The sequence below is a fragment of the Chenopodium quinoa genome, unplaced genomic scaffold (assembly GCF_001683475.1).
Source record: "Chenopodium quinoa cultivar QQ74 unplaced genomic scaffold, ASM168347v1, whole genome shotgun sequence".
NCBI lineage: Eukaryota > Viridiplantae > Streptophyta > Magnoliopsida > Caryophyllales > Amaranthaceae > Chenopodium > Chenopodium quinoa.
This window is the reverse complement of record NW_018744745.1, coordinates 1526560-1551439: the sequence shown is the minus strand read 5'-3', so window position 1 is coordinate 1551439 and position 24880 is coordinate 1526560. Positions and strand designations below refer to the sequence as shown.

Genomic DNA, 24880 nt, shown 5'->3' with positions numbered 1-24880 from the left:
GTTTCTTGACGGTTGTTGCTCTCCTACCTGATTGAACTGACTCTCCAAGTTCACTATCAGCGGCTTTGTCAGTACCTCATCCCGCATTCCCCCTGTCGCTAACTCGACTTCCTTTCTTTTCTTAGACATAGCCCGCATGACCTTGGCCGTTATCTCTAGCTCCTCCGGGATAAACCCTTCCAAGGGATATGGGGTTAATGCTCTACTACGGTCAGGTGTTATGGGCCTGTTCATTGTGTTACCGTGAAGAAGATGAGTTTCATCTTCGACCATGATTTCTGGTAGTACGGTTTTATTCGTGTTGTCATATTGCCGGTTATCAACTTCGGGCACCGGTACTAAAGTTTCCTTACTTCCTTCCATGACTGTGAGAGAACCTGTTGGACGATAGAAGTTATTACTATCCCCTCCTTCTAGCGCCAATTGTTCCTGCTGGATTCTGCTTCCGTTAATGTCTGAGGGTTGGTAATGGTTTACCGTCCAATTGCTCACCTACACAGCCAATACAGATTAGCTAGCCTGGGGGTTATCCGGGAATAACCACTCCGATGCTAAAGTCAGTACCTTTGTGAGAAGAAAGTGAAGAAAGTGAAAGAAGAGAGAGAAAGTGTTTTAGAGAGAGAGAGATTCTACCTTTGAAATGAGGATCTGCTTGGGTATTTATAGGAGCACAACTAAGCAGGTGCCACCTATACAAATAGGTGGCACACCGACCTTGTAAGTAGCAGGTGCCTACGCGGCACCAAGCAACTCTCCACATGTCAGAGGGACATGCCACGTTCCGAGAAGCAGCTCTCCACGTGGTAGAGACTAATGCCGGTAAGGACATGAATTATTCAATGATTAACAAGGGCTTTAAACTGCACGACACTCTTTTACCGGCATATTATGATTCTACCGGTATATCCCGTACAACTACCACATAAGATATTTCAAGCATTAATGTAGAGCAAAATCATGGAAAGTGGAGCTAGGCTATAATAAAACTCTGTTTTAAACATTATAATTACTCTGCCAGACTTCTTAAATCATAAAGTGTGATGATTTTAATGAAATGAAGGCCAAAAACAGAAATAAACAAAAAGCACATAAATTAAACATAAGGTGATAGGGATTTCTGGAATGTAGAGCAAACAATTGGGAAAAAGAATGAAGAGATGAGTCTATTTACCCAAAAAAAGAAAGAGATGAGACTAAGCTCAAGATATTCGTCGGTAGTCGAAGACGGATGGCGGTGATCAGAGACAGGAAGTTGCTACGAGATGTTGCCTGATCAAGTGTGGAGTGGCACTGCCACTGTATTTGTCTAAGACGAAAAGAATAAGTAACTACCAAGTAATCAAGTATGGTGGACACTTTGTCAAAAAAAAAAAAAAAAAGAGTACGGTGGACAGCATATGCCCATTACCTTAATGAAAAGAAAAAAAAGGAAGAAAAGTAAAGGGGTTAAAAAAGGGACTTGTTATTCATCGCCCGCAAATCTCTACATAAAGCCCACATTTTATAATTTTTTGACAAATTTTCCCTTTTTATAATTTTAACCGAAGATAAATTTTTCGCACTAAAAAAATGTGGAGCAGCACCGGATCGCCGAGGATCACCGGAGAATCGCCGTCGTCATCGGCAAACGAGGTTCGTAACGCATCGTAAGGACGAAATGGTGGCTGGCGCCTAGCCAAAAGGCCATGCCGTGGTTGTGGCGCCTAGCCAGGACGCCGCCACCGTGGTAACGGCGCCTGGTGGAGAAGCCTCGACCATGGTAGTGGCGCCTGGTCAGGACGCCGGAGCCACGGCCAGGGCGCCTGGCCAGGACGCCGCCACCATGGCGGCGGCGTCCTGACCAGGCGCCCCGGCCGTGGCTCCGGCGTCCTGACCAGGCGCCCAGGTCGTGGCTCCGGCGTCCTGGCCAGGCGCCACTAGGGGAATATATATTTTTTTTTTTTTTTTTAATTTAATCCCCTTTTTTTTTTGTTTTTTTTGTTTTTTTTTGTTTTTTTTTTATTTGTTTGTTTATTTTTATTTTTGTTTGTTTGTTTTGTTTTTGTTTTTTTTTTATTTGTTTGTTTGTTTTTTTTTTGTTTGTTTGTTTTGTTTTTGTTTTTTTTTTTATTTGTTTGTTTGTTTTTTTTTGTTTGTTTGTTTTGTTTTTGTTTTTTTTTTGATTTGTTTGTTTGTTTTTTTTTTGTTTGGTTTTGTTTTGTTTTTGTTTTTTTGTTTGATTTGTTTTGTTTTTTTTTGTTTATTTGTTTTGATTTGTTTTTGATTTTTTTTTGCTTGTGGTGTTTTATTTTGTTTTGTTTTTTTTTTTGGAATTTTTTTGTTTTTGTTTGCTTGTGTTGTTTTATTTCCTTTTAATTTTTTTTGGAGGGAATTAATTTTTTTTTTAATTAAGTTTTTTTAATGCATCTTTTATTTTGTGTTTGTTTTTGTTTTATTTTGTTTTATTTTGTTTTATTTTGTTTTGTATTTGTTTATTTTTTTTTATTATGGTTTTTTTTGTTTGTTTATTTATGTTTGATAAATTTGAAATGAAATGTGTGTTATTATTTTGTTTTTTAAATGTATTATGCGTTAAATATAAAAATGATATTTAGAAATTTAAAATTTAGAAATTGCGTTTGTGATAATTTTGTGTTAAGTGTATTAATTTAATCTTAATGTAATTATGTTTATACGTTATATGTTATTGTTACAGGATTATGGTGGAGACGGAAATGATTACAGTGGGATTTTTGTACATGATGGCCTGTTCGAAGATGCTCAACAAGCGATTGATTGGGCAAAACAGGTTGCAATTAGATCAGGCTTTTGTTTAGTAGTAGCAACTCATAAATCTCAACGGGATGGTAGAATGGATCGCATTTTGAGATGCGACCGTTATCGCAAAAGAGAAGAACGAGATTTCAGTAAAGCGATTCGGTTTGACTCAAAGCGGAAAGGTTGTGGGTGTCAGTTCCGAGTTAAGGTTCGACAACATCAAAGGCGTGACGGTTGGGAAGTGAAGGGTTACGGCAAATGGGGATATCACAACCATGAGCTGATAACATACAAAGTGGGGCATCGGCAGTTAAGCGGCCTAAGTCCAGCTGCGAAACTAGTTGTAAAAGAAATGAGTGATGCTCAAGTGAAGCCCGCTAAAATATTAGCGTCTGTGTTAGAGAAATTCCCCGAAGACCAGCCAAACCGAAGACACATCTACAACGTCAGACAGAAATTGAGGTTTGAACGGTCAGAGGGAAGGAAACCCTATACAGCAGCTTCTGCACCAGGCACAAGCACGTGGTTACCTTTACTGGTTTGAATCTGACGAAGACACATCGGAGGTAACTCATTTGTTCCTTGTCCATCCTGATTGTGCTGATATGATTTCGTCTTGGCCATATGTGATTTTGATCGATTCAACGTACAAGACAAACAAGTACAAGTTCCCACTGGTTGAGATGGTTGGGATGGCTCCAACGAACCAGAACTTTCTGATTGGTTATGCAGTCATGAAGGATGAGACGGCTGCGAGTTACCGTTGGGTGTTGGAAAAGTTGAGAAACTACATCGGCCCAAATGTACAGCCATCGGCCATCGTAAGTGATTGTGAGGGAGGTCTTTTTGCCCCTATAGCGGAGCTGTTTCCGGAGTCGAGCCATTTACTGTGCACATGGCACATCAACAACTGCGTGAAAGTCAAAGCCTACAATCTTTTCAACAAGAATTTAGTAACAGCAGAGACATTGGTAAATGGTAAGTGGCGGAAGATCATGCAAGCTACCACAGAGGCAGAGTACGATCGAGCCTTGGAAAACTTCAAGGATGCGTACAAGTGGTGCCCGCCAATCGTAGACTATGTGATGCACCAGTGGGTACCTCAGAGGGAAAAGTTTGTCAAATATTGGACGAACCAAGTTCTTCATTTTGGGAACACTACGACATGCAGAGTCGAGAGCGCTCATAGAGCTTTGAAGGACTGGATTGATTTTCCACGGCTGCTCTGGATACACTGTTCGAGAGAATAAACAAGGCTATTGATACTCAGAGGAACGGTATCAAGAACTATCTCGAAGACTCCAGACGACGACATGGCATGTTGTATGGCCATTTCATATTTAAGATTCTCCACGGTCGTGTGTCACACCACTGTTTGGGGTTGATTCTGAGCGAGTATACCAGGATGAGGGAGTTGGGCGATGAAGTGGCTATTCGGTGCGGATGTGCTATATCAGTGACTCATGGATTACCTTGTGCATGCACCATTCACCGCGTAATTACGCAAGACAGGGCGTCGTTACATGTCGATCAGGTTCATCCATTCTGGCGGACGCTCGTTATCGGAGAGCATGCTGTTCCGCATACGGTTCACCGTGAACTCTGATCGTCGACATCCTCATCTGCATCATCCTCGTCCTCGACCTCCTCCTCCTTGACCTCCTCCTCCTCCTCCTCATCATCATCATCATCATCTTGATCGTCCGCAGAACAGTGCACCCGTTCTCTGCGGGCCGAGGCCGAAATACCACGGGATCTAACGTGTCTGGGCCCCGAGCTCTCCATTGAGTAGATCGTACTCCTCACGACGTCAATACTCTTCCCCGCACCAGGTCCAAATTGCGATGCCTAACTCCAAGTAAATAACGAAACATAATAACGAAAACAAATTAAAAAAAGTCGAAAATAAACACAAAAGCAAATAAACAAGTCACGGAAATAAAATTATAAACATAAAAAATATAAATATATACAAGACAATATACATATAAACATAAGAAATATAAACATAAACATATACCAAAAACAAAAAATATAAACTACAAACAAAAAAAAACAAACATAAACAAAAACAAAAACAAAAAATATTACCAAAAACAAAAAATATAAATACAAAAAAGGACGAAAATAAACACAAAAGCAAATAAACAAGTAACGGAAATAAAATTATAAACATAAAAAATAAAAATATAAACAACACAATATAAATAAAAACATAAAAAATATAAATATAAACATAAAAAAATATAAATATGAACAAAACAATATACCAAAAACAAAATATATAACCAAAAACAAAAAATATAAACAACAAACTAAAAAATGAAAAACATAAACAAAAACAAAAAATCAAAAATGCAAAGAAAAAACCAAAAACAAAAAACTAACAAAACTTAAAAAATTTAAAATTGCAAAAACTTAAAAAAAGAAGAACATCAAAATTTTAAAGAAAATTTATAAAAAAAAAAGGGAACTTATAATTTTTTTACATACAAAAATATAATTCAAAAAAAAAAAAAAATACATAGGAACATAAAATTAAAAATTAAAACCAGAAACAATTTTTTTTTAAAAAAAAAAATAGAACATAAAATTAAAACAAATAAAAAAACAAAATTTAAAAAAAAAATAGATAAAAAAAAAGGGAACATACAATTTAAAAAAAAAAAAAACAAATTTTTTTAAAAAAAAAAAAAAAAAATTCGAAAAAAAAATTTAAAATTAAAAAAAAACAAAAAAAAAATTTAAAAAAAAAAAGAGAAGGAGGCGCCTAGGCAAGACGCCCGTACGGTGGTGGCGGCGCCTAGCCCAGACGCCACTACCACGGCCGTGGCGCCTAGCCTATGCGCCGCCGCCGTGGTAGTGGCGTCTGGGCTAGGCGCCGCCACCACCGTATGGGCGTCTTGCCTAGGCGCTTCCTCCGTGGTGGTGGCGTCTCGCCTTGGCGCCCCACCGTCGCCGGAGGTTTTTTTTTTTTAAAAAAAATTACAAAAATTTAAAAAATTACCTTCTGGCCGGCAAACCGCCTTCCGCCCACCGCCGGTGCCGCCACTTCCTTGCCGGGCCGCCTCGACATAGCTCTGGAAATAATTTAGAGAGAGAAAGTGGAAGTAGAGAGTAGAGAGAGAAATTGTGTTTTTTAGTTTGAGGGCAAAAGTGTCATTTCACTCTTATTTTGTGGGCTTTATGTAGGAATTTGCGGGCGATGTTTAACAGTTCACTAAAAAATTAGGTGAAACATTTTTATCAGTTAAAGCACTAAAGGAGTAAAGGGAGCTCCCACATTTTTATTTTATTTTATTTTTTTTTTAAAAAAACAAATCAATCAGTGACACGTGTTTATACGGAGCCCATCATCCAAAAAATCCGTTAGATAGTGGTGAAATTAATTTTTTTGATTTCTTTTGTGGTGTTATTATAAAAATTTGAGATTATGTGGTGTTATAATTCAGTTTTTTTTTTGTAAAATTATAGTGTTATTTTCTAATTTTTTTCGTATTAAAAATGACGTTAAAATCTAATTTAAGAATTAATTATGTTAAACCATCTATTATGATAGTTCAATAAATCAAAGACCATAATAGTTAAATTCAAAGAACATAAGGCTGATTGTAAAGAACGACAGAAATAAAACACATACAAGATAAACAAAAACTTAGAAAAAGTACATAATGGATAAAACAAAAGAACATGAAAAATATAACAAAAGATATACAAAATAACTTAAAAACATATTAAGAGCTATACAAAATGAACATATAAAGCTATATGTTCTTTGTAAAACAACTATATGTTCGTTCCACTTTATTATTAATTTTTTTGAAAGGTTGGATGTACCAATAAGTTTGGTACATCCGCCTCTAACATAAAAAATTCATATATGAAAACCTTCAAGGTGATCATCATGATAAACAAAAATTGTTTATTTAGTGATATTGTGGTAATATTATAAACACGTGATATTTTTATGGATTTTTTTTTACCGTTTATGAGCAGAATCGCTATTTTTTTTTTTTTGATTGAAAGAGAGTAGAACCGTCCCGTAAAAAAAAATGAGAGTAGAACCGTTCTTTGAAGTAGCGTTTTCCCTATAGATAAACAAAAATTGTTTATGTACAAGATCAATGGGGACGCCCTCTTTGTAAACGGTTATATTAATTTTATTTTATTTATTTATTTTAATTTCGGTTATTATTAGTTTGTATGCTGTAATTGTTGGTTTGTTTATGGTTGTAGCATATTTGATATACATTTTTATTAAATTTTAGGTATTTTTACTTTACTCAAATTGTTAAAAAGTTCTTTCATAAATGTGAATCTAGGTTTATATGCTTTATGTTTTCTGGAATATTTCATGTGTCTAATTTAAATATTATCATTTTATTAAAAAAAAAAAAAAAAAAAAAAAACTATTTAATGTTTGTGATTATATTGTTATTGTTGATTTTATTCTATTATTATTGATTTATGCACTGTTATTGTGGCATTGGATAATGGATAGTAGGGTGGTAAGGACGGTGTTGGTTTATTTATTTATTTATTTATTTTTATTTTTATTTTTTTTGACGGGAAGGTGAAAATATTTTATTAAATTAAAGTTTGACAAATTTTAATTCTTTTAGTCCTGACAACATCAACACCCTAAATATATAATCCTAATGGAGGGTGGGACAAGTTTTAAATTTGCTAGCTATGGATCAATTTTTTTGGGTTGGTGTCGGCATTCACAAACCATTCATTTATTTGGAAAAACAAAAGAGTGGTTAATCCAAGTCCACAAATTCTTTTTATTTATTTATTTTTAATGAATAATTCCACGAACACAACGTCTTTGAATTTGTAAGAAGTTAACAAGTCCACGAATATAACGTCTTTAATCATCATGCATTACCATCATCAACTCCAAATAATCTCTCAAAACTCATACACCCAACAAATAAATTCATATGGCAAACACAGAAATTCAAGTAGATTGGTCTGAAATCCCTGATGATATCCTCCTTAAAATCGCGCAAACTGTCACAATCTACTCCGATTACATCCGCCTTTGAGCGGTTTGTTCCAACTGGAGAGTATCTCTTCCTATAGCCCCACCTCAAACTCTCCCGTGTCAACTCCCATGGCTGCTTCTTCCGCCGCCTACTACGTCTATCACCCCTTATACTAACTTAACTGTCACTGATACTGACCCTCGTCATACCTTCTACAACTTCCTTACTAATAAGCTACATACGTTATCTCTTCCTGAGTCATCCTACCCTCGTCGAATCCTTGGTTCTTGCCATGGAAATCTTATACTCACCACTGGCACCCCTGAAGTGTTCTGCCTTAATCCTCTTAGCAAATCTAAAGTTTTCCTACCACCTCTTTCGGCTCTTCCTGGTGTTGTCTCCTTCAGGTTTTCAAATGTTGGTAGAGAATACTTGATTCAAGATCAGTTAACTGGTCAGATTTACCCTCTTGAGTTGAAGCAAATGAGGGATGATTTCATTCGGAAACTTGTTCTTTCTTCTCCTCCTTCAAATGGGTCTCCATCATTTGCCTTCGGTATTACCACTTCTTTTTTGTATAAAACAACTGAATTGGTTTTCTGTAACACCTCTGAGGATCACTGGATGTGGGTTCCGGTTTCAAATTTTACTGCTGAGGATGTGATTTACAATGAATCTAAAGGGTTGTTTTATGCTGTTAATCATGTAGGGGATGTTGGGAGTTTCCGAGTTGGTGTTGAAGGGGTTTGTGATATAACCATTTGGCAATCTGTGAGTCTGATACCATGTGATCTGCGGTATTTGGTGTTGTTTAATGGGGAGCTAATGCTGTTAACCCGATGTTTGGAAACAGAAGTTGACATCAGGACATATTGTGAACTGTACCGGACTGTAGGGTTTGAGGTGTATCGGTTTTGTGAGTTTGAACCTGGGTGTGTGTGTTGGGAGCCGGTGAGGAGTTTGGGAGATGGGGTGGTGTTTGTAGGTGAGAGTGCCTCCTTGGCATTGTCAGCGTCAGATTTTCCTGGTTGTAAGGCAAATTGTGTTTACTTCACCGATGATCATTGTAATAGTAATGATGTTGGGGTGTTTGATTTGGAGGAGAAATGCATTTGTTCGTTGCCCTGTTTTCCAGACGATGAAAGCTTGCCTTTATATTGGGGGTCACCCATATGGATCACTCCTAATCCACACTAGCTAAGCTTAAGCTACTGGCCAGCAGTACTCGTGTTAGTGTGTCATATGCACGCAAACTGAAGGCTAAAATCAATGTATGCTGGTGGTTCAGTACTTCAGTGAATGCAATCTCTAGCTATAGGTCATTGAATTAGAGCATTGGCTGAGTATACCAGTTCTCAGATCTATATATTATTCACATTAATTTTTGCAATTTTTTAATTTTTATTATATTTTGTGAGGGGGGTGTTGGCAAGGAATTTATGCAATATTTACCATTTAAGATGATGCTAGTTGGCTGACTGAGTAAACTAGTTCCCAGATTTGTACAATGTCGCTACATTCATAATTCACTTAGTTCCAGGTACATCTCTACTATAGAGTGCTCATAATTAAACTAAAAAATCTAGCCAAGCAATACACAAACATCAAGTTCTCAGTAGCCAAATGGACTTTATCTTCAGACAGAGGATTTGAAATTGGGATTTAGACAACTCAGATGATAGTGCAGATATCTCAGTAACAGAAAACTCTAGGAATTTATCTCCATGATTGTACTAGTCTCAACAAGGAACCAGTATACTACTACGGTCCAACCCATATATAAAGGGGAAGAGCTAGTATCCCACAGCATTGGAAACTATCAAAATTTGAATTGCACCAATACAAATAGATTATAAAAAATTGGATACAGCAAGGGAATAACATACCCATGTTTAGTTGCAACTGGAAACAAAGGCAGGTAACTATATTGTTCTAAGTAGCTTCACTTTGCACTTATGAAATCAAGCCGGCATGTGTGCTGCTGCCTCCAACTTTCCAAAGATGATGTTATGCAAAAAAGGTTTGCTCAACTAGTTCTTAGCCCTGACTGAATTGTTTTCCTTGATTCTTGCTCGGTTGTCCAGCTTAACATAGCGCTTAAGATCTTCAATAGGGAGATCTTCAGCTTCTTTCCGTTGCAGCTCACTCAAGGCTGGTCGCTTGTCAAGAAGGTGCCAAAGCCAATCTGGGTACTCAGAGTCTGGTCGTAGCTTAGGATCTGTGCCCTCCTTCAGTATGTTAGCTCCCACTACAGTGGTAGCCTTAATTTCTTTGCTGAGAGATGATACCTTAGGAGCATCAGAAGCTCCACCTCCTTTAGACCCTTTTTTTGCTTTCCCAGCAGCATATGTTCTCGAACCAATCATCCGCATTGGCTCCATTGAATTCATGGCAATTTTCAATGACCTTGCATGATTCAATGCCATTTCTTCTTCCTGTCACAAAAATATACAGCAACATGAACAGCTGTTTCAGCAAACATAAAACTTTAAAAAGTAAGGAGTACGAAACTGCAGCTTAAATTCATGCAGCTCTCCTTCAGTAAACCATGATTGATATACTTGATAACTCGGAAAAATTCCTAGCTACTCTATCAGAAGTTTTGTATAATTGCCTGACAACATAACACATTTGACAGGACTGATGAATCAGATGCCTTTGGTTTCTCTGACATTACAAACTTTCATTTAAGGTTCAATATTATGTAAATCCATTGTCCATATACTACCTTAATTTTTATCATTTACATCTCACAAAGTCACAAGTCACAACCTATGACTGCTTATCTTTCCCTTTCTAAATCCTTGACCCCCTTCCCAACTACCAGCAATCCATCAATCATCTCAACACAAATGGAAGTTATAGCTCTTTCGAACACTCAACTCATTCTTGCTAAGAAGGTATCCAACAACGCCCCCATCCCCCCTCTCCATTTCTCTCTCTCTCTCTTTTCCTCTAAAACGAGCAAATCAACAATTCTAAATACACCAACCTGCTATGGCTAGTCAGCCATAGCTGTTGGATTTTGCTAGGACACCAATTCTGCTACTTCACCATTATAGATGTAACTTAAATCTCTTCCACACATCAATATCTACAGTAAAATTAGTAAAAGCATTCCTTCTACATACAAGTCCGGCTGAGAACCCACTAGCTTGCACTTGGAAAAAGTACACAGTTTGGGTTTTGGGGTTTTGCCTTACTACATCAACTTGAGGGATTGTATGACCAACATCAGTCCAAGAACAAAACAAGGTTCAACTACGAGCTAAAGATCCAAAACCCACCTTCTCAGCAGCAATGTAGCAGATACAGGGACTGAAACAGCCATATAACAGCAAAATCAAATTCACAAAATGGGTACGGCGCGGATTTTACAAAACCAATGTTTGACAAAATATCTGAAATTATTCAACAATCAAATCGCTTCCCAAATTTGGATTGACAAAAAACCCCACATCCTTCATGAAATTATATGGAAATCTGCCAACATCTTACCAGGCCTGTCCCTGAGCCAGGGAAGGCGGCCCAGAAAGAAACGGTCCATTTTTATAATTCCATCCTAACATTTAAGGGTTCTCCAGTACATCAGTAACCAAATTTGATTCAATCGTCAAATTAGGCTCGAAAAATCACATAATTTTAAGGCATATCAACGTAAATTGGACATAAAAAATTGCAGCAGCAAAATCTCTAGTTTTCATAAGTTCAGTAATTCTATTCAATAGTTCAATTAATCTACATTAGAAGAACCCTACTAAAAAAATAAATTGACAATACCATAAACCTAAACCCTAGAATATAAAGCTGATATTCAATGATTGAAACAATAAATTAATCTTACCTAAGAAGCTGTTTCAATGGAGGAAAGAAAGCTGCAAAGCCGCTTCAATGGAGACCTCAGAGTACGCTTCAAGGGAGGAGAGAAATAGAACAACGTACAAGTGGGAAGGCGAAAAAAAAAAAATGAGCGAGGAAAATTGATGAAATAATGACCCATAGAATGTCCAAGGTTTGGACACTCACAACAGAGATGGGCTGGATCTTGGACCGGCGCAAGTGCCAATAGATGGCAATCGTATCGTGTCATGTTAGTATTCGTGACCTTTGACTTCGTGTTTGAAATTAAACGGGTACAAATAATTCTTGACACTAACTACTTTTTTCATGTTCGATTTGTGTCGTATAGTTATGTTATATGAGAAGATATTAATCTCGTTCAATATATTTATCAATAATTCCATAGAAAGAATAAGCCTCATTTAATATGCTATCCTTAAACCTTATAAAAATGCAAAAGTTTTAACTGTAGCTTATGAATAGTACCCGCTGGTGCTATTACAGAGATGTCCTTGAATTCATTGAATTGCCGATTTTGCCCTTTATTGTTTTGTTTCTTTGGTGGCCTGGCTGTCGCCATCTGTCTTCTCTCTCTTAACTCTTAAGGCTTCTTCCTTCTCCTCTCGGCGCTCCCATTCTTTATCTCCTCCATTGGAGCAGTTTCTGAGGTACAAAACAAAAGAATTTATGATTTAATTTTTGTTTATTTCTTTTGTTCATCTATTCGATTAGATTTTTCCTCTTATAAGAATGGAGGCGGACGCAGCAGCGAAACCAATAATCAATGTCGCTGCCATTTGCGGCTCCTTTCCATACAACATAGACCTCCTCCGAGCAGGTACTTTCTCTCTCCCCTTCCTCCTCCACAATCAAATTTTAAGACCCAAACTTTGTTCAGAATCAATACAAACAATGGAAATCAATTACATGGGTATTTCGTCATTGCCGATAATTATGTTAGAATTCAAAGTATATAATTATAACAATTAATAGATTATCATATTAATGTTAAATTAAATGTTTAAAATTATGAAGCATTTGTGATGAACCATATATCAATATATAGCTAGAACTGCCGATAATACCAGTAACAAATAATTTAACATACAATCCCAAGTATTGTGTGTATAAAATTAAACAACCTTTTTATTTTAATTGTTTTGGTATGAAAAACTTTAATTCAGGTTTGGGACCCTCATTCCAAAACTCTTATTACCAAACTGCAGATTAATATGTTCCTGTTGTTTTCGAATGTTTTTGGTTGAATCTTTGTGGGTGTATTTGTGCGAAATCGTTTCTTTTTTAATAGGAGTTTATTTGATCGATTTGTTTTCGATTTTTTGGGTTTATTTATTCTATTGTTTTTCGATATTTTAAGGGTTTATTTGTTCTATTTATTTTCATTTTTTGGGTTGAATTTTAGTGCTTCTTCGATTGTGTGGTGGTTTTTTTTTGGGTTGAATTTGATTGATTTATGTTTTTTGGGTTGATTTTTTATATTGTTAGTAGCATTATTGTCTGATTTGTAACAGAATTGTTGATCTCCAGGTACAATTCTATCTCCCCTTTCTCTTTCTTGTTCAAATTGGTTCAATTTTCATCTAACCTTTAATATGAATGTCTTTTTTTTTTTTTTTTTTTCTCATCCTCCAGTTTCTCTGTTTTTTTTTCTAAAATAGGCGGAAGGAGTAAGACGGAGCAAGGTTTGGTGGATTCGAGTTTGAGGTGAAGACACTCAGACATTATTGCATGGTCGATTTGTTTTTAATTTCTAGAATGTAATGATTTATTTATGATCTGTGCTGTGATTTGTGTGTTATTGTTGATGTTTGTTTGTGTTTTGTGGAATTGATGGAATTTTAATTTGATTGATTGAGAAACAAGCTCAGTTGATGTTAGGCTACTTTTTTTTTGTCAAATATGAAGTGGTACATTTGAACGATTGTACCATTATTGTTAAATTCGGTTTGAAATTTATTTATTTTGTGTTCTTTTGTATGAGTGATGTATGAGTAATTGTTTGATGAAGATTGGGTGGGCTTCATTGTTTCTTCCTTTAAGGTTGTGTTCATTTCCCTTTTTTTCGTTGTATTTCTTGTACCTTGATTATGAGCGGTGCTTTAATTTCTATATATGCAGAAATGGAGGGTGAAAAATTATTTCAGAATTATGGGGTGGTTTTGATTCAATCTATAACCCTTATAAAAATGCAAGACGAAACTAATGTAGTTTATGTGGTGGTTCATTTGTGGGCTTTACTGCAGTTTTCGATTGAATTTGATATCAAATGGCTCTTACATAGCAACTAGCTACAAAGGTATCTCTTCATTGTTCATTCTCATGGTTTCCTCTATTTAGTTCGTCTGTACATTGGGAACTTTTCAATTCAATCTGATGAAATTTCAGGCTTTTCCATATTTTAGTTCCGTTCATAAATTTAGGGGTTTTCTCGATTCAATTATGGTCATTTTAAAATTGGAGCTTTTCCGAATTAATTTAATTAGTTCAAATATTTGGGGTGGTTTAAGCATTCTAAAGCTATTTCTTATGTTAGGACATCTGTAATGATTTTCTTATCTGTGTTGTGATTTGTGTGTTGTTGTTGATGTTTGTTTCTGTTTTGTGGAATTGATGGAATTTTAATTTGATTGATTGAGATCTGGAATGGTTCTACTAAAGGGCTACTTTTCAACCTCCGAACAGGTGCCACTATTTTTTTTAGCTTCCTTTGTTTTTGTTGTCACATTAGATGAGATGAAACACTCCATATTTTGAAATTTGGAAATTCTGTTTTTCATTGGAAGGTAAATATATCATGCCACCTAATGCTGCTAACCTGATCATTTATAAGAATGTAAAATCATGTTTATGTGACAAGCCTAATGGTGGCCAATAAGATCAGAACCGTTTAAATGATCAGTAGAGTAGTATTGTACCATTGGCTTTAATAAAATTGTCACTATTCCTTAGGTTAAAATTTTACTCTTCCTTGTCATCAAAAAATAATAAATTGTTACTCTTCTAATTTAAAATGAGGTCAATTTACTTCTTTTTGTTGTGTTACAAACACACTACTTAATATTCCTTTCTTATGGAGGAGGAGAGGAACTTCTGATGCAGAATTTGCTCCGCATCATTTTTAAACTTTAACTTAATACAAGGAATTAAATATATTAACATGGGTAAATCCTGTATCGTGTAGGCAAACATTTTAAAGAAATGTCGTGACCATGGAATGGGCCCTGTAGGTTTCTATGAGCCTTGTTTTCGAGAGGGAGGGAAGTTGCATTTGAGCATGATGTGTTTTGGTCAGTTTTGGGATCCTGATGCCAGCAAATATGTAAAAAATCGGCCAATTGATCAAGCAAAACCACCGTCACTTCCACATGAATTTCTAATGTTAGTTGAAAGAGCCATCAATGACTCTCACTCTCTTATAGATAAACAGTCTGAGGCAAATAATGTAGAAGACATTCTTCTCCCAGTTGTAAATTATTATACACAAACTGGACAACTTGGTTTACATCAGGCTCGTAATTCGAAAGTTTTATCTGATTTTTCTTGTATTTAAATTACATGGCTTAGCTTTCAGTGTGACAACTAACACTTTCATGTTGAAGAAACATCTGGACAACTCTTCTATAATACCTATTAGAAATTGTCTTACTGTTGCTATGACCTTTTTTGTTTGCTTGCTTGTTCGTTTGCTGTCAAATGGGATCTTGTTAATTCTTAGAAACAAGTAAATGATCTCCAAAATTGAAGTTAATGGGCATTGTATCACACAATAAAGAACATCTTTTGAAGTTTGGTAAAAAAAAAACTCCAACTTCTTTACTCATAGTCTCTAATAAGTAATGACCACCTAATCTCCCAAAAGGTAGAATAAAATTAGGAAACTGGTGTTTGCTGACTTGCTTTATGCTCTATAGCCTCTATACTACAGGGCCAAAGTGTCTGTCAGCTTAATAAGTTAAGGAACTAACACCTTAATAGGTTAAGAGTAAGTTGCCTATCTGGAAATTAACTTGGCTTTTTTGTTCTACAATTATACGATTCTATAGTCTATAATGTCAAGCAAAGTGAAGCTCTAGGACCTCATTGCCTTGATTGATACATTCATCTGCTTGTTTCAGGACAAGGATTAGAGTCGGGAGAGTCTTGGGAAAGGAATACCTATTGTGTCTTTCTCCATTGGTGACTCTGCAGAATTTTTATATGGTGATCAGGCAGATGCTGAAAAGGCTGATAAGATTAAATTAGAATCTGGAGATGTTCTAATATTCGGAGGTAAATCAAGACGTATTTTTCATGGTGTCTCTGCAATTTTTTTGTGAAGTTTGAAGTGTTTTTAGTGGATTGGTAAGTGAATTAGTGAGAGTTTTGAGTGTTTATTTACATATGGATGGAGAAGTCAATAATTTTTGGTAATGCTTAAGTTAGGGTTTATTTTGCACTGTTGTTGTTATATTTGGTTTCAAATTTTCTTAATGTTGTGTTCTTATGTTGAATCTACTTGTAAAAATGGCCAGGGAAGTTTATATTTGGTTTTTTTTTTATATACTTCAGAGCTTTCTCTAACCCCCCACTAAAGCAAAATAACTTTCCTCTCCATTGAAGTAACTTGAAAGGTAATTTGGTTATTTCCCGATCCGACGTCCAAGTATAGTTCTTTTTGCTTTCTCTCTCTTGTTCTAATTGGTTCAATGTTCATCTCTTCGTTTAGATTTTTCCTTTTATTTGAATGTTAGACTGATTAAATTTTTGTTCATTTCTGGGTTTTTATGCAGTTGGATTTTCTGGGTTTTTATTTATTTATTTAATATTGATTCTGAATTTAATTCAGCTTTACTAGGTGTTTTTGTGTTTAAAGCTTGATGCTAATATCATTGGAGGAACTTAGTTATAGAAAGGCATGCCTTTTTATTGGCAGAAGTGAATAAGTTAGTTTTTTGTAATTAGTTTGATAGAAGTAGAATATCATATTGCTAAAAGTTTTCTATTTGATTTGGTATAGGATCTTCACTAATTAAAAGGAGATTATGCCAGTTTTCCAGTCAATGTGATCTTCATGGATTAAAATTGACATACCAATGAAACTCACATTCTATATTTTTTCACACAATTAACATGGTTGGCTGACTTGGGAGGTTTAAAAAATATCTCTAATTAATGGATTATGTTTAGTATCTGCCTGAGATTGCTGTGCTATTATTATTGTATGGACGAGGTCGTGGTGAAAGTAAGATAAAGCTCTAAAACGTTCAATGTGACGGCAAAACCATTTGCTTGTATCTTATACTCGATGTAGTATAGTTGTATATAGCCTATATTATTTGCTTGAATCTTATACTCAATGTAGTATAGTTGTATATAGCCTAAAATGTTCAATGTAATGTCAGACTTCATGAACTATTCAGAACTCCAAGTCCTAAGCTTAATTAAACCCTTTAGCTGTGTATTGTTTCTTATTTGGGTGGTGGATTGTCCGTTTGTTATTGAACAGGAAGTTTGTTATTGCCTGATTGACCGGATAAGTTTTGAGATGCTACCTACATTACATCCTTGGAGTTGATATTGATGATACAATGTAGTTATATCATCACCCCTTCTCTGTGGATAGCCAAAAGGCAAGGCTTGCACTTGAAGAGAATCAAATTGATTATACATTTATTACATGGATGCATCATTCTTCATTCTGTCATGCTGTCATGTTTAAATACAAGGTAGGAAAGTATTTTTGGATATATTTAGTTAATCAGAAGTATATATTCATAGCTTCAAAGATATGAAAAGAGGAACATGGTTAAGTAGAATGTCTTCATGGCATTGAGAGTCGCATGAAACCTATTCTTGGTTGAGTTAATGCATGCATCACCAAGTTAAATGGGCTTGCAAATGAGCATCATTGGTCTTTGATTTTGGTACTTTGACCAGATTAGGTAGGGCTAGGCCAGCAGACCTTGGTTGCATATTATGACAACCATCATTTCTTGGATGAATTTATATCATACCTTTGTGATGATTTTATTCAGCCTATATATATATATGTGCACTTATCTGTGTTTGACGACTTTTTTTCTATTTGTATATGGTATATTTTGGTAATTCAAACTTATTAGAATATAGAGCATCATAATATTATCTGAAAGTTTAGATGGATTGGTTACTGGCTCTTTGATTTCATTCTACACGGGATGAATGAAATCATGAAGAACTTTATTGTCTTAATATTTGTTCTCTCTTCCCCTCCCCCCCCCCTAGGGCTGGCAAAAACTGACCCGACCCGAAAACACGACCCGAATCCGACCTGAAAATAGCGGGTTTGGGTTGAGATTTCTGACCCGAAAACTTAAATGGGTCGACACGAACCCGACCTGATAATTAAATGGGTTAGGTTAAGGTTGAAATTTTCAACCCGAAAATGACCCATCTAACCCGAAAAAAAAAAAAAAAAAAAAAGAACGAACAAGAAAAAACGAAAAATAACTCTTAAGCCCAAGCCCAAAAATCCACCTAATAAAAGAGAAAAACCCTAAAACCCTCACATTCTCCTTCTGAAACAGGCAAACAGCCGTTTTTCAGTTTCTTCCTCTCTCCTTGTCTCATTGCCTCACTTGTGTCTCCTTCACTCCTTTCCTTCAGTCCGACAATCATTCCTTTAACCTTCTCCATCATCTCATGGTAATTTTCCTCTTGAATTTATTTACATGCTTTCAGGTTTTTTTTTTTTTTCGTTTTTAACATGTTAATTTTTGTTTAATTTCGAAGTCATTTGCTGTTTATATTCGAATTCATCATTAGTTATTAATTTTTTTACATCTAGATGTTCTTAGCTTGTATTTTAATATCTAGATCTACTTGTTTGATTTGATATTTCTTATATTAAGATGGCTATTTATGAAATTGGTGAAAATTGCATCTACTTTCTACTACTTTGTCGTAGTGTTTATGGTTTGAATTGTTTTGGAATTGAATATACATATTATTGAAAGTTGATTTTGTATTTTATATAATCTAAATTGATGACTTGAATATTTATTAATGTGTTTTTGTTATTGTTTGCAGGAAAGAACGAACAGCAAACCAGCATGTGAAGGATTTTGAGAAGTTAAAATTTTGTTGTAAATTTAAGTTTCAAATCCCTTTAATTGGAAGTTTTGGTTGTAAATTTATTACATTTAAATTTATTTATGATTTACAGATTTAAAGTTGAGATTCAACTTGTATTGATTTCTTTTTGTTTTTAAGATTTTTATTGGTGATAAATTTTTCTTTAATCTACCCAAAAAAAAAAAAAAAAAAAAAAAAAAAAAAAAAAATCAGGTTGAATAAGGTCAACTTCGGGTTGACCCGAACCCGAATAAATCAGGTTAGGGTCAAGAACTTCGACCCGAAATGCTAAACAGATCAGGTTCAGGTCAGGGGGTTTCAACCCGAACCCGAAATGACCCGAACACGAATATGACCCGACCTGATCCGTTTGCCACCCCTACCCCCCCCCCCCTCTCTCTCTCTCTCTCTCTCTCTATCTATCTATCTCTATTTTGTATGTCTGGTAAGGTCCTAAACTTACTTTTTCATGATGACAGAAACAAAAGGTTGAGGACAAATTAAAGGTTCTTTTGGAGACTGTCCCTGTACACAAAGAAAGTGGCGGATATATATTTGTTGCAAGCTTTGAAATAAGCCTCAAGGAGCAAACAGGAAAGATAAGTTTCTTAGATCCAATAGGGTTGAAATATACCCCGTATACAAAGTTATTATAAATAAGAGTGACAATTTTGTAATCATTAACTAATTACTACAGTCATTAACAATAGTATGAATTTTGGAATCATTCAAAATTGGCTCAGTTTGATTACAATGAGACTTATTTAATTAAGCACTAATTTAGGTACTGCTTCCTCTATCTCATACTTCCTCCGTTTCTATTTAGTTGACGCGTTTTATTTAGGCACATGTATTAAGGAGAGGAGAGAGAGTGAGAGAGAATGAAAAATCAAGTGGGGTAGCTTGTAAATGCAAGGTAAAAAAGTTACCCTAAAAGGAAACGTGTCAACTAAAAAAAAAACTTCCTAAAAAGGAATACGTGTCAACTAAAAAGAAACGGAGGTAGTATTACAAAGTCTGCATTCTTTTTTAGGGAAGGCAAAATTAAAAACCTATTTCAATACTTTTGACAATATTACCTTTTTTTTTTTTTTTGTACTAATAATGTCTTTTGATATCAATCCCAATAGTTTCTTCCTCCCTCCCTATAACACCTTTCTATTACCACGTTTGCCAACGCATGTTTTTACGATTAATATCTCTAATTAAATTAGCATCATTGCAAAATTATAAAAAGTGGATATTAATACAATATACATTAAAATGATTCAAACAAGATCTCACATGAATATTTTTTATCGTATTTATAAACCACAAAAGCGAATTAAAGTGTGTTGGGTGAATACTGTAAAAGTCAAACGGTGCCAACTAAAAAAAAACGAAGGATGTAATTCCCAACTAAATTCTCTCTCTCTCTCTCTCTAACTCCAAATTACACATGTATACTCATTCCTCAATAATAAATTTAAGGAATCTACAACCTACTTAATTCACATGAAAAAACTCAAAGAAGATTTGTTTAGTTTGAGTACTACCAGAGTTACATGTTTAATTAACTAACTATATTCAAAGTCAACATACTATTATTCAAACCTATAGAAGCTCTTTTGTAAAACTATAAAAGAACAAATTATTAATGTTAAATAAGAAACAGTCTTGAGGATAATTATTAGGTGAACATAACTTAAAATTATCATAAATTTAATAATTAAAATGTAATAAACATGTATCAAAAGCGTTTTTATTACTTAATACATAACATTGCACCAATTAATTACCACCATTTTAATGAATTCGACTCACATTTACTAAACAACAATATAATTTGAAAAACCTTACGAGAAAAATTGACAAGAATAGAGCTACAAATTTATGACTACAAAATTGAGTGGGAGAGACTCGAGAGAGGAGAGGAAGAGAGATATAAAGGAATAAATAGGAGGAGAGGGATCGAAAAAAGTAGGGCGGATAGAAAAGAAAGCTATAGGTCGAGAGAGGAAAAAAAAGGGAGGGAGCCAAGAGTGAAAAGGGCAGGAAAAGAGGAAGAGAAGGATCGTGAGAGAAAAAAAGTCTAGGAGAAAGAGAAAGAATGGATAGATATATAGAGAAGGCAACGCAGAGAGAGAGAGAGAGACATAAAGGTGCTAAGAAAGAGAGAGAAGACAAGGTCACAAGAGGGGGGGGGGAGAGGGCCTCAGAGAGAAAGCTGCTATGAAAAGAGAGAAAAAGTTGTTTAAAAGGGAAAGAGAAAAGGCACCCCATGAGCTAAAAGTAAAGGGCATGTCGAAGGATAGACAGAGAAGGGCTAGGAGAGAGGAACCAAGAGATGGGGGAGAGGAGCCAAGTGATGAGAAAAATGATCTAGGATGAGAGAGAGACAGAGAGAGAGAGAGAGGCCGAAAGAAAGAGGGAGATAAATAGAAGCTGAAAGAGATAGAAGGCTTAGGTGAAAGCGAAAGAAAGATAGATGTTGGGGGAAAAGGAGAGCGAGAAAGTATAATCTATAGTTTTAAATGCCTTTTTTTAGAATGGAACAAGGACAAGAAGGATTAGGGCAGAAGAAATAGATAGATAAGGAGTTTGGGCCATCAATAAAGGAAAAACGAGTGAAATGTGAGCAAGTGAACTTATAATTTCAAATCCATTTAAAAAAGGGAATGGGGAGATAAAGTTGCAAAGAATTTAAATGAAAAGGGGAGATATATATATATATATATAGAGAGAGAGAGAGAGAGAGAGAGAGAGATTATTAGTTAGTACTCTTAAAAGCCATTGAGTAGTTATATAAGAAAGAAAACGCATTATCATGCATTTCATGTTTACATATGCACAATTAAAAATACATATTTAATCAACGCACCAAATTAAAATTGAACTTAATCTATTGTTCAAAGCCCTTAACTCTCTTTCCTAAAACAACACAAGAACATCCTATTATGGTAATTAGAAAACAAATTTGAAGATAAAAATTAATTAAGCTAATAAAACTTAAAATTATTATAAACCTATTAATTAAATCCTAATAAACATGTATCAAGAATTAGTGATTATTGTCATAAACCAAAGACGCTCAATTGCTAAAAAAAGTTCTTGAGAGTAGTAAGTCAATTTATTTCACCAAATTGGGAGACCACGCGTGTAGATTTGTCAAATTTGGTAGGGCCACGAATATAGAAAGATATGCCTTTGCATGTCTCATAATTATTTGATAAGAATGTCATAAATAGCTATATATATCTCGAAAAAGAAAAGGAGGAAGGGAAGGGGGAAAGAAAGATTATTAGTACATAAATTAGTATGTACAATATTTAAAGATAATAACTGTACACAATAAATGTCATTTCACTAAATGCGTCAAACACTAAGATGCTATTACCGTTTACATGCGAGCCTAAGAACTACAATCGTTGAAATCGTACATAAAATGATTTATAGATAAATAACCAATAAATAAAATTTAATATATAAACATATGATATTTCTCATTCATTTTATACATTCCATATCGATTACAAACTCTAATTACTAAAATTTTCAATAGAAGAACCACTCGAAAATTTTCTACTTTAAATAGTCTAACAAACAAATATACAATACTTTTGTATATTTTACATTTAATCCATTTTACATAACTTTATCCCTTAGTGGTGCATTTCCTTATAACTAATCCTTATTATCACAATCATTCTAAGACGAAGCTATTCGAAAAATATTTAGGTACTCCTCAATAGGAAACTATTTTGCGTTCTACAATAATGTCTAAAACAATAGTATATTTTTTTTTAAGAATCTTTAAATTATCAAATTCTAGATAACTTCACTTATAACAATTGTTTTTCCATAGATATTTCCCCATAGAAACTTTATCACTACTCCTTCTCAGTACTTATAAATTCATGCATCCTTGCTATTACAAAACCCGAACACAACCACGAATATCACAACAACCGAACACATCCACGAATTTTTCTTATCTTGCCGTCGGGGGGGGGGGGGGGGGCACGCGTAACGCGCGTGCTCCAACGACTAGTGTAGATAAAAAAGAACTATATATAATAAACATTGTGTTGCAGGTAGGTGAACAAAATTTCTAGGCACCAAAAATCGAAACTAGAACTACTTAGGAACAACACATTTATTCAGTTCGCATTATTATTCTAATTAACACATGCATCGTGTGCATATAGGGCTATGTACTATTTGTCTATTCATGAATTTAGGCATACCTATCCAGATGCCTAATCTTCATTTAATAAATGTGTCATATTTAGGTATTTACTGTTCGAAAATGTTCGGGTTGGGGAGCTTCAAAGCTAACACATGATGGCAAATTGTTTCTATTTCTTTTCATTCAATGTTTTTTTTTTTTTTTTTTTGACAAGACGAGCTAAGAAATAAAAAAAACAAAAGAAAGAAAGAAAAAACTAGCAGGACCATAACAACATACGACGCTGACGAGCTTGAGATGCCAACCAATGAGCTGGGGCCACCCACTGACGAGGAACTTTCCGAACTTCGCAGAATAAAAACCGAGTAAGGATAACCTTTATATCCTGAAGCAACCATAAGCAAGAGATATCCTGACATCTCTTATTTGTAAGGAAAGTTAACAAAGTTGAGCAATCTGTGTAGATAAGCAAACGCCTAAAACCACGACGATCAGCCGCCTTAAGAGCCCACAAACAAGTCTGCAACTCAGACTGAAAAGTCGAGGACGAAGTGAAGGCTCTACAACCACCACCAAGTACAATGTCTGAATCCGAAGATCTAAAAATCCAACCTGCCCCTGCAGTATGGTCATGAAGAGTATAAGCACCATCAAACACAAGGCATATATCAACATTTGAATCCGATGAGCCTTGTAAAAGACATGACGAAGAAACATGATGTCGAAGGGCAGTTGAAGCCATCCCTAATGATCGAATAGCAGACTTAAAATCCTCAGCCGCAAGACTACGAGAAACCCATTCCTGCATTATATGACAAACAAAATTAGAAGAAATAACAGCCCGACGAAAGATTTTGTTATTGCGAGCAATCCAAATGGCCCAAAGAAAAGAGACTAAGTTGACCAAAGTTTCCCAAGACTTATTTCGTCGTAAATCCAAAACTATCTCAACAAACCAAGCAGAGAAAGTAATGTCTCGACGAACTTGAAGCGACGCAATAAGAGGAGCAGTCACCCAGACTTCCCTAACCAAAGGACAATCTCTAAAAAGATGTTCAACCGATTCGTGATTTCCCAGACAAAGAACACAAGTGGTATCCACTGGAATCCCGTGTTGTTGTAATATACCAGTGAGAGGTAATGCATTATTAAGAAGCTTCCAGCAGAATAGATGCAGCTTTGGCAAGAGGGGCAGGCTCCAGAAAACCTTCCACTATGAAGAAGGGAAGGCTGAAACCCCAGCAGAGTAGTCTGGATTTCTTAACAACATAGCGTAGGCTGATTTAGTAGAAAATACCACGTCCTTTGAATATTTCCAGTAAACGAAATCGTCCATTGGTCTACTCGGACGTTCTAAAGCCAAAATACGGCTAGCTGTTGAGGAATCAAACAACTGATAAACCCGAGAAGTATCCCACGCGTATGAACGCGGATTAATGATAGAAGAAACATGAGACGGAAGAGGCGTCTCACAATTACCTCGAAATGAAATTGAGTCCCCAGGAACCCAATAATCTTGAAGAATGCGGACCTGAGAACCCGAACCAACTTTCCAAGAAACACCCTTAGCCAGAACCAACTTTTCATTCAATGTTCATATAAAATGATGTGGGCAATGGATCTCTGTTTTTACTTTTTAGGTAGGTGAGAGAAAGTTGTTTATAAATATTGTTACTGATATTATTATTATTATTATTATTATTATTATTATTATTAGTATTATTATTATTATAAAATTTAAAAACCTACAAATTCAATCAATTTACAAGAAATTGGTAGGGAGCCGAGATACAATCTGGGCTCCCACCCCTCTAGCTATAGCGAACCCGATCCTACTGAAGATATGAGTAGCTGCACGAGCACCAATATCCTGAGTCTTAGCGAACGCCTGAACCCGCTTCAGCAACGCAATAACATCCTTGTCTAATTCCCCTAATGAAGAAAAGGAGAAAGGAAGAAAACCATAGCCATTAGCCCTGCAACGTGCCCCATACTTGTCCCGCTTCTGCTG

The 24880-nt window shown here is 35.3% G+C and overlaps 4 protein-coding genes across 14 annotated transcripts; 2 read left to right on the top strand and 2 right to left on the bottom strand.

The window, feature by feature from the left end:
• Positions 1-7703: 7703 nt before the first annotated feature.
• LOC110703690 (F-box protein At2g26160-like) lies at positions 7704-8945 on the top strand. Its single transcript, XM_021881481.1, has 2 exons — positions 7704-7775; positions 7983-8945. The coding sequence occupies exons 1-2, from the start codon at positions 7704-7706 to the stop codon at positions 8943-8945; spliced, it is 1035 nt and encodes a 344-aa protein (XP_021737173.1).
• A 412-nt stretch (positions 8946-9357) lies between these two features.
• LOC110703641 (54S ribosomal protein L37, mitochondrial-like) lies at positions 9358-11797 on the bottom strand. Its single transcript, XM_021881430.1, has 2 exons — positions 11593-11797; positions 9358-10183 (listed from the first exon to the last, which is right to left on the bottom strand). Exon 2 carries the CDS (start codon positions 10172-10174, stop codon positions 9779-9781), a length of 396 nt encoding a protein of 131 aa, XP_021737122.1. The 5' UTR covers positions 10175-10183; positions 11593-11797; the 3' UTR covers positions 9358-9778.
• Positions 11798-12019: 222 nt separating this feature from the next.
• On the top strand, positions 12020-19488 carry LOC110703639. Of its 11 annotated transcripts, XR_002507723.1 has the most exons (6): positions 12027-12426; positions 13268-13313; positions 13853-13905; positions 14791-14987; positions 15725-15878; positions 19181-19488. XR_002507723.1 is itself a non-coding variant. In XM_021881429.1 (4 exons), the coding sequence occupies exons 1-4, from the start codon at positions 12339-12341 to the stop codon at positions 15787-15789; spliced, it is 252 nt and encodes an 83-aa protein (XP_021737121.1). In that variant the 5' UTR covers positions 12039-12338; the 3' UTR covers positions 15790-16139. The 11 variants fall into 11 exon arrangements, 2 of the variants coding, with proteins under 2 accessions (XP_021737121.1, XP_021737120.1); XR_002507726.1 differs by lacking the exon at positions 13853-13905 and having other exon boundaries at positions 12029-12426; XR_002507722.1 differs by lacking the exons at positions 13853-13905; positions 14791-14987 and adding an exon at positions 17095-17314 and having other exon boundaries at positions 12030-12426.
• Positions 19489-23125: 3637 nt separating this feature from the next.
• On the bottom strand, positions 23126-24205 carry LOC110703689. The gene is made up of 3 exons (XM_021881480.1): positions 24107-24205; positions 23774-24025; positions 23126-23671 (listed from the first exon to the last, which is right to left on the bottom strand). Exons 1-3 carry the CDS (start codon positions 24203-24205, stop codon positions 23126-23128), a joined length of 897 nt encoding a protein of 298 aa, XP_021737172.1.
• Between the last annotated feature and the right edge of the window lie 675 nt (positions 24206-24880).

Excerpts from the sequence above, each read along its gene's own strand:
- LOC110703690 (XM_021881481.1), top strand. The coding sequence starts at position 7,704 with ATGGCAAACACAGAAATTCAAGTAGATTGGTCTGAAATCCCTGATGAT. Across the intron at positions 7,776-7,982 it reads TCCTTAAAATCGCGCAAACT|CTACATACGTTATCTCTTCC; the intron begins GTCACAATCTAC and ends CTTACTAATAAG.
- LOC110703641 (XM_021881430.1), bottom strand. The coding sequence starts at position 10,174 with ATGGCATTGAATCATGCAAGGTCATTGAAAATTGCCATGAATTCAATG.
- LOC110703639 (XM_021881428.1), top strand. The coding sequence starts at position 14,253 with ATGGTTCTACTAAAGGGCTACTTTTCAACCTCCGAACAG. Across the intron at positions 14,292-14,790 it reads ACTTTTCAACCTCCGAACAG|GCAAACATTTTAAAGAAATG; the intron begins GTGCCACTATTT and ends TGTATCGTGTAG. Across the intron at positions 14,988-15,724 it reads CTTCCACATGAATTTCTAAT|GACAAGGATTAGAGTCGGGA; the intron begins GTTAGTTGAAAG and ends TGCTTGTTTCAG.
- LOC110703689 (XM_021881480.1), bottom strand. The coding sequence starts at position 24,205 with ATGGACGATTTCGTTTACTGGAAATATTCAAAGGACGTGGTATTTTCT. Across the intron at positions 24,026-24,106 it reads ATCCAGACTACTCTGCTGGG|CTTCTTAATAATGCATTACC; the intron begins GTTTCAGCCTTC and ends TTCTGCTGGAAG. Across the intron at positions 23,672-23,773 it reads ATAAGTCTTGGGAAACTTTG|GAATGGGTTTCTCGTAGTCT; the intron begins GTCAACTTAGTC and ends CATATAATGCAG.